The sequence below is a fragment of the Vigna radiata genome, chromosome 3, assembly GCF_000741045.1.
Source record: "Vigna radiata var. radiata cultivar VC1973A chromosome 3, Vradiata_ver6, whole genome shotgun sequence".
Classification (NCBI taxonomy): domain Eukaryota; kingdom Viridiplantae; phylum Streptophyta; class Magnoliopsida; order Fabales; family Fabaceae; genus Vigna; species Vigna radiata.
In genome coordinates, this window is record NC_028353.1 from 2,787,591 (window position 1) to 2,797,380 (window position 9,790).

General features: G+C 31.3%; 1 protein-coding gene across 1 annotated transcript; it reads right to left on the minus strand.

Annotated features, from left to right (window-relative positions):
* On the minus strand, positions 1 to 1,690 carry LOC106757534 (dehydration-responsive element-binding protein 2F-like). The gene has a single exon (XM_014640204.2). The coding sequence runs from the start codon at positions 1,301 to 1,303 to the stop codon at positions 467 to 469; it is 837 nt and encodes a 278-aa protein (XP_014495690.1). The 5' UTR covers positions 1,304 to 1,690; the 3' UTR covers positions 1 to 466.
* Between the last annotated feature and the right edge of the window lie 8,100 nt (positions 1,691 to 9,790).

Sequence of the window (9,790 nt, forward strand, 5' to 3'; positions counted from 1 at the left end):
TAAAACAAGTCTCTAATTTTAATTAAGGACCTTATGACATTAACTATTTTTCTCAAACAAATGATATGATAAAACACAATTTTATTAATTCGAACAAAATAGATTAGATCTTGAACCTGCCTAATATTCCTAACAGCTTCTCTCAAAGAAATCCGTGACATTCCAAATTTGATGTCTCAGATTGTTGGCTAGGGATTAGCTTCTTTTTTTAATTCTGCAGTCCATAACACTCGCACAAGATGCTACGGATTATTGCATCTGCAACTGCAATACAAATCCTTACTTTCTCATCTTGCAGAATGATGATGAAAGTTCTTTTCTACTAATCTAGCTACTTTCCTACTCTTACATGCTGCCAGCAGATTCAAATTCTGCAGACATAAACAGGATTAAAGTGCTTAATCTGATATTCCAAGTACCCATATCTAACCTACTCTCATTTCTTGAACAGAAAAAAACAAGTTACTTAGAAGTTCCAGATGGAAGTTGAGAAAGTAAGGTCATCATTTGTGCCATATGCTTCAAGCTGGGTGGATTCTAATTCCTGAATACCAGCAATTCCATGCATCTCAATCAAAGCCTCCCAGTTAACACTCGAGTCAGAAAACACTCCCAATTCATCATTTTCATATCTCAACACAGCTTCAGGAACTGTTGAACTTTCTGTGCTATCAGCTGACTGTTTTTCATCTTTAAGTATTCCCAGCTGTTGAAGAAACTCATGTAGGTCTATCTGGGGTTTCTCTTGAAAATCTCCTGGAACCTCCTCTGATGATGTTTGAGAGTCTTTTGGAGGACTTTCTGCATGATTAGTGTTGTCTACTACATTCTGAATTTCTGCCACCGGATCATTGGATGAACTATTTGGGGATTGCCTCTCTACTGAATTCTGCTTTAGCTCTTGTAGCCTCTGATGGATAAAATGAACACTGGGTTGAGCACTTACATTGAGTAATCCACAGGAAGGGAACATCGAAATGAAGTTCTTGGAAGGGAACCATTTGAACTTTCCTGGTGTAAGTGAAGTGGACCTGGGCTGCAGGTGGGGAAGATTAAGGTATGCATCTGGTCCATAGAGTCTCCTTGCAGCCTCATCATAAGCCATGGCAGCTTCTTCAGCTGTGGAAAAAGAACCAAGCCAGAGTCTGGTTCTCTTCTTCGGCTCTCTTATCTCAGCAACCCATTTGCCCCAAGTTCTCTGCCTAACACCTCGGTACTCGCACGAGGCATTTTGTGGACCTCCTTTCCCCCTAGTTGGCCCTTTCTTCCATGGCTTCAGGGGTGACTTCTTGCAAGTATCCATGCTTAAAATATTGTGATACTTGAATAACTTAGATCACTGGAAAGTGGTGCTTTGAGTATCACTGCTTGGTGATACTTGGAACTGCATGCAAGGCGCGGGATATGTAGGAGCAAGGAGTGTAGGTTGGTATAAATGTCTTCACGTTTGGAGAAGTAGCAAAACCCATGTGACCGTTATTGACTGTGTACTCAGTGATTGTTTCAAATCCCTTTTTCTTTCTTTTTTTTTACGATAATCTTTTAGGTTTTTATGTTTCTCTCTTACATCCTTGGCACTGCCACCACAGGTTGATGTGTATGTAGCCATGCATGGTATATTAACACGTGGTGCTAGTAATTATAACTTTGTTTACTGCACAAACACGACACCTTTCTGTTGTTTTAGAAAACGAAAGATAATTAAAACTCCACAAGGGAAATGCTGAAATCCAAGGATTTTGAATTGAATGGTTTGTGGGATGAAGTATATATATATGTGTGTATATATATATATATATATATATAGAAGATGTTTGGAGTGATACGCGTCGACGTTGACATGCCTTACGCAGGAGAATGTCCTTGAACTATAAAATGACAATGCTATACGTCCAAGGGTTTGGTAGCTCCGTACCTACCCAGTTGTCATGATTGTTACACAACAAAGCTCCTATTTGAGACCACAATAACCTTCTTTTATATATATATAATATAGGTTCAAGATAGTGATGAAATCGATTACGAAAGAGAGAAAAAAGGGGTATTGAATGTTGTTGAGGTGGCGACTAGAATATTTGCAAGACTTTTTCCAACTGATACAGTGATTGTGTTGAATGAACTCTGACACTCTTCTTTGGATTCTATTTCTATAAACTACATAATAGTGTTGAATCTGTCCTTGAGGAGAAGGATTTTAAATAAGATCCACCTCAACAATTTGCAATTCACGAACTACATTTCACATGTTGTCCTGCCATACACAGCCTGATTCTCGAGACTTTGCTCACCTTTATCCCATGCTTCCTCTCTATGTGCATCTCATCGTCAATTATCTCTCATGTCCCCAAAATCTCCACATATCATACCTAATGATATCATGCTGATGAGTGATAAATAAGCATGCCAATTCTGGAAATATTCATGTGAATGATAAATGATAACGTCTATATGCTTTCAATATAACATTTATGACATTGTTATCCTTGTGGCAGAGACAACAGCTGGCATACACAAAGGACTTGGAGGAATCTCATAATATAAGCTTACACTCATGAATATTATGTAGAAAATTCTTTTGAGGAAAGGCCAGAAAAATGCAATCCCTATAAGCAAGAGACTGCAAGATATTATTTTGGATTTCAACAGATCTTTGAACTGTTCACAAATTGAATAAGTGCCCTCTAAAAATCTGGGATTTGAGTATATATAATATAATTTATCCAACAGGAATAATACAACCGGAATAATCAAGTGTTATATCAGATAAAAATGATAAAGTTAAATACTACATACAAATTTTCATAAATCCAATATTTTGAATTAGATGTGGTGTCTTTATTGTACAATATAACAATTACCAAGATGAAGTTTTGCTTGTCAATTTTGATGTGTTCATATATTATCCTTCTCAAACACAAGAACCAAATATCAAATTTTGCTTTATAGGAAATTGTGGGTCGCCAAAATCAGAGTTCTGCTCTACCTCTTAGTGAGTGAAATCTTGCAATCGGTTGAAAACTTGTGTATATAAACTAAAATTGAAGAGTTATGGAAGCTATGGAAAACCAATTTTGTTAAACAATGTTGACATAGAAACATAACGCATGCAGTTAGCTGCTTCTAAAGTCACATCAGTAAAATGTGATGAAACATGAAATTAGTACCCTCAAAACTCTTCCTACACAGTCGTGTTAGAAATAGCATTTTGTCCTGTTTGAGGGATAGGTTAGGGTTTTTGCAAGTCAAAATAAATATCCATGCCAATGTCAGTACTTAAACGGTAATTATCATAACAATGGCATAACTATACCAAGAAAATATGAAACAAGCTCATCTTTAGGAATTGCATAAAAAATAATCAATAATTTCAATTTTCTCCTATAGAGTTGTGCAAGAAAATAAAATTCTGAAACCTTATTCAGTAATCACAGTGAAAAAGTAAAGAAATTAGGAAGTTACTGTTGTTGCTTCTAGATCTATAGGCATAGATTGATATAACAGAATTTTCATGTTTTTATTTAAAAATTTCTTCCTGCTCTGTATTGTGTGCACAAGCAGGATCATCTATTTGAAAAACAGTATATTATTCTTCTAGTGTTTCTTTCTATATATATTCTCTATGGCTTTGATAAACCCGAAGAACATTTGCTTTTTCATTTGAAAAGTTATAGTGGTATGACTTTTCTTCAACTCTTCTGCTAGTTGAGCTTCAAGCTTAGCCGTTTCCATTCTTCTCCCCTAACACTTCAACTATTCCATTATTTACATTATATCTTCTTGGAAGGATGAATCGACACATGAAGTAAGAGCTAGTGACTCACTTGTTGTGAAGTGAATGTTTTCCATGCTCACCAACATGATATTCTTTATTGTCTTCTGGTAATTGAGTATTTCCCTTGTTTTAGGCAAGAACATACTCATATTGCTCTTTACTGGAAGACTATGTTCTTTTCTTTGAACTTTAGAAAGTCACTTTATGTATTTTCGTGTCCTATGTCGTTAAAATGAAGAAATTTAGTTCTTTGTGGACAAAGAAGCCTCTTTTTAGCTTCAATATATTCTGGATTAACTTGAGAATATGTATAGTATGGACATAAAGAGTACCTCTCTGCATTAATTTGAGTAGAGGTACCTTATATGAACCATCAACAGGCAAAATGAAATTGAACTCCATCATCACACACAGATTGTTCCTGTCTGCTTTGTACCTGCTGAGAAATCATCATCAAATCTGCACTAAGAGCTCGAGAAATCATGCTTTTTGGCTGCATGCTCAATGGTTTTATTGTGATAACCATCCCTATCACTTGATATCTGCTCCACAACCATAACAGTATCATCTACTTTCCACCTTTATCCCTTAAATCTGTACGTTGAGGCATTATGACAATTGGCACACTGTTGAAATTATGGAGTGTTAGGTATAGATTGAGGGAAAAGAGAAAATAGAGACTAATTATTTTTTAAGATTGATAGTGACTTGATATGTTGTTTGTATTACAATGTTATCATATATAATCAGAGTTAATATTAGATATTTTTGTACATTCCAACCATAAGAAGACAACTTTAAACCTACACTGAGTGTTAGAATATAACTCATATTGAAATGGATTCAATTTTCACCTCATAAGGTGTATCATTGTCATTCCTTCTCTGTTCTGCTAACTTTTCTTAACAATAACTGTAGACCATAAATGGTAGCCGTAATGAAGGTTGTTTTCATCAATATTTGGTGCTCTTTTTTCTTCAGCTTTATCGATGGTGATAGGTAGAAGTGGTTTGATTGGAAATATTTATAAAGTCGATATGGCTTATAGTGTGGATGAACTCACTATTTTTAAATACATTAACATATACGACCATGCAAAAAAGAAGATCTCTTATATACAGATTTCTATCATTTGGAAAGTTCCTAGCAGAAATGCATCATCAATTATATTGCATGTGCTGCTTTGCTGGTGGGATCTTTAGACAAGTGTTGCGAAATTTATTAGTGGTTTTCCATCTTTAATTTGTAAAATAATTAGTTTAATATTTTTAAAAATTAATTATTAAGGATAAAATTAGAAAACGAAATCTGTACATCAATTTATATAATGGTATAGACAAATGGCTAGATGGGGTTTACTTTGACTTGAATGATATTCTTCTTTCATAATTGCTATTTTTAAATTTCATTTATTGTTTATTGATCTATTTGAGGAATATGGTATTATTGTCTTTGTGTGTGGAGAGATATTAATTTTCATGTTTCTAATGTGCTAAGAAAGGAAAATAAATGTTACTAGTTAATTTTGGTTTGGTTGGTCGTCTATTTATAGTATTGATTGTTACATATGATGTTACGCATCATTGGTTGCAGTAGTTTGTAATTTTTTCCTTCTTCTTTCTTTTATGCATTTATTTTTGTAAACACATAATTCTTAGAATTTGTTTTTTCATTTTATGGATAAGTGTTAATTGTTAGTTTTCTTTTATTGGAAAAGTCAAATTCAGAATTTCTTCTACTATTTCAACTTTATCACTACATCGTCGTGAAATTTTGAAATGTTAACTTAGAATTTTTTATGTCAAGTACAATGTTTTCGTAACATTTTTCTTTAAAAATAACTTGAAGATTGTAAATTCATATTTATAAGTTATATCACTTTTTTATGTACCCATTCATTAGCGAGATTAAGGTGTATAACAAATACATTCATGACCAACATGTCATCTAAATGTAATTAAATATCCTTTTTTACAAAATTACATAAAGTGAATTAAACTTAAATAATTTTAATAATAGTTCTGATAATATTTTATAAATAATAAAATAGTTGTTGAAAAGGAAAAATTTATTAAGACGGCGAATTAAATTTTTTATATAAATTAATCTTGTGTTATGGTAAAATGATATTTCACGTACAAATAAAGTTAAAAAAAAGATACTAAGATTTAAGAAATCTCTTTTGTAATTAAAAGAAATACAAATTATAACAAACAATTCTCAATTAATTTTTATTTCTCATAATGCTTTCAATAAAGATATAGATTCATTTTAATACTTTAATATTTTTTTTGTAATTAATATTTTATAACTTACCATGAGTATCCAAGTGAGTTAATATTTCTGGATTCACTACAAATTGATGGATTATCTTACATAATTTTACAAACAAATAAATTAAATATTTAAATTATTCCAATTTTATTAAATAACATTATAATATTTTAAAAGATAAAATTTTTAAAAATAGTAAACAATTATAATAAAAAAATTTCAAAAATGATAAAAAGTTAATAAAAATTTATTAGTGGTAAATTACGAGTTAATCTACATTATTCAATAAAACTCAAATCCATTTAACACAGGTTAAACGAGTCAAATTCATTTTAATTCATATCTAAACCTTTTCCATCTCAATTCGACTAGAATACATAATACTTAGATTAACTCATGGAGTAAAATTCATTTTGTTATTTGTACTTCTCACTGTTAAATAAAAATCTACTTATATTCTTAATACAACTTTTTGTTGTTTGTAATTACATACATCTATTTCTATTAAAATATAAATCACACCATTATCTTACTATGAATTATTAATATTAATCAAACTATTAATTTGATGAATGAAATTCTCCATATATAAATATAAACAAATTTAATTGATACGAACAGCATAAATATTTTTTATTCTTGGTAAAGAAAAGCACATAATTAAAAAATTATATATAGGGAAATTACTTCCTAAGGCACATTGGAAATTGTACGTGGGACATAAATAATGGTACTTACAATTTGGAAGATTCTTCTTCTGCATAAAAGCTTCTATGAAAATAGGAACGGGTGGAAACATGGAGAAAAAGCCAGAGAGGCAGTATACTTTTCTTTTCAAATCTTAATTTTTTATAATGAAAAATGTAATATATATATATATATATATATATATATATATATATATATATATATATATATCACTTATATATATCACTTGATTTATTTTTAAATAGACTATTATAATTTTTATTCTATTTTGTTTTCTTTATTTATGCGGTTGTCCAATATTCATGAAATCAACCCATTTTTGAAATGTGGATATGAAAAAGGTTGATTGATCAGTTAGACAAGCTATCAAAGAGTCCATAAAAATGTTTTACAGTATTAAACAAGGTAAAAAACATATGATAAGAAAGGGATAAAGAGACAACTTTTATAACCTTAAGCTCTTCTAAATTAAGACTAAGGAAGATATGTGTTGGTAAACCCAATATTGATTATATTAATTTTTGAAAAAGACTCTTTTAGGTCTTTCCAGCTAAGGCTAAGGAGACTATGTGGTGGTAGGCCCTAAACCGATTATGTTAGTTCTTGAAAAAGACTCTTATAGTCTTATGCTTTTTAAATATAAGACAAAGAGAGATATGTGGTAGTAGGTTATTCATAATATCAATACACCGATTACTTATACGTGGACTGATAAAAATATTGAGATAGATGTTAATAATAAAGATATTTTAGAAGCTAAGGGTCAAATATTTAAGAGTATTTTAAAATAATAAATGGAGAGTTTTAAAACATCAATTAAAAAGATACGAGGGAGTAAAATAAAAGGGACTTTTGAAGATGAAAAAAAAAATATTACTTTTAAATATTTATGACTTCATCAATCTTAATGAACAATTTATTTTATTCAAGCAAACTCAGGGAGCATAGATAACGTTTTTGCTTCTCATAATTCATTTTCTGAGAATAATCTATTATTATAAATAATTTGGTGGGAAGAAAGAACACCATTAAGTTCTCACTTCTTAATCTAAATCCGTAAAATGAGGGAAATAACGCCACCTGTTATCTAATGACATCAACAATTTTGCACTTATTTCCAACAATATCTTAGTTCTCATCACCCAATTTTGCACTTATATGGCACTAGGACACAGTGCCAACCATGATTAAGATATTATTTAAAAGTGACTAAATACAAAATAAATGTTTTCTAAATCAGAAAACTCTATCTAAGATAAGTCAGAGTCATTATCCTGACAAAACACTATTCCCATACTCCCCCTCCATTCTAAATTCTTCATATTTAAAAATATTCCACAATAGACATTTAATAATAGTAACAAATTATATACTAATCTAAAATATTAGCATTTAATATATATACTATTAATTAAAATATGAAAAATAATTTAAATTTCATATAATTAATTTTAGTTAACTAAAGTGAAATTGTGTTTTGTACAAAGTTTTGATCTGAAAGTTAGAATTTTGACTATTAATTGATGTGATTTAATGAGAGGGAAGTTGGGAAAGTAAACGCAAAAGTTTTTAAATGTTGCCCTGGTCGACATGCATCAAGGCTTCTGCAACTGCCACCGTCAGACACGAGAAAAATCATGTAAAAAAGGCCAACCACAAATCAAACCAAATCGTCAAAGGAACCATGCAACCAACCCCTCCATAGAAAATGACATCTTTTCTCAACTTGCCCTTTCTTGTCCTATTCCTATTTCAATCTATAAACTAAAAACCCCATTCTTCAAGCACAAAATAACCATATAAAACGATAAATTTGTCAAATATAATGACTTATAATTGAATACTAATGCATGACTTACCTGTCTTCTAACCTCGATCAAATATTTGGGATATAAATAGTTTATATAGTTAATGTTTATTATACAATTATCATCACAGGATAGTATTTTTTTTTTATTAAATTTCATAATAAAATTTGTGCAATTTACTGTTGCCTGATCTCATCTAACATGAATGATAATGCAGTTTAATTCTTCCTTCACTCCCTTCCAAATACAATTAAGATCCCGTAAGACGATCACAATACTGACGTAACGTAGAAAATACTAGAGAGATTAAGCTTGCATGATCATGATATCCGAGATCCAATTTGTGCGAGATTAAAATACATCAAACCAAAATAGCAGAAATACAGTATTTAAGAGAGTAAAAGTAAGGCAAAAATTTGTAAGGTTGAAGTCGCAACAATCGAACATAAAAATTGATGAGCAATAAGAAAAGAGGGGGGAATTGTGGAAAGGGAAGATTAAGAAAGCCAGATGAGAGAAGATTATACAAGTAAAAGTTGTTTTTATTATCGTTGTCGTTGTTTATTGATGGATGGATGAATGAATTATGTGATGGCATGGCAGGAAGAAGCAGAAACACGTGACGTAATACATAGGTACCCTAACTTTTGAAGTTCTTGAGAGAGAGAGAGTGAGAGAGAGGAACTACCAGGCAACGTGGACGAAGGAGTTGAAGATGCGGGAGAAAGTGAGTCTGATGCGGAAAAAGGCGCGAAAGGAGAAGAGAGAGGAATCTTGTAGAAAGCTCTGAAGGGCGTGGACGAAGAGATTGAAGCACCGTATGGGCGGAATGTACAGAGTCAGAGGCACAGCGGAGAACGCCACGGCGAACACCAGTTGGAGCATTTTTATTTTATTTTTCCTTTTCTTTTCTTTGGTGTGAGAGCCACTTTCGATGTGGGATTATTATGAATGAGTAAAAGGTGGTTAAGATTGTATTTATACTCACTTCGCACATACATTCTTCACAAAGTCGTTCCGGAACTGTTATCAAACCAAACATATATTGATTTCTGTTATTATGTTTTTGAAAATTAACTTTTGGAGGAATAAAGAATACTAAAACACTTTATTTACCATATAAATAGTCCGGTAAAAGACATTCTCAGAAGTGATTGATGAATCAACTGTAACCACTTTATCTTCTACAAATCTAAAAAATAATATGGATGGATTGTGGTTATTTCTA

Excerpts from the sequence above, each read along its gene's own strand:
- LOC106757534 (XM_014640204.2), bottom strand. The coding sequence starts at position 1,303 with ATGGATACTTGCAAGAAGTCACCCCTGAAGCCATGGAAGAAAGGGCCA.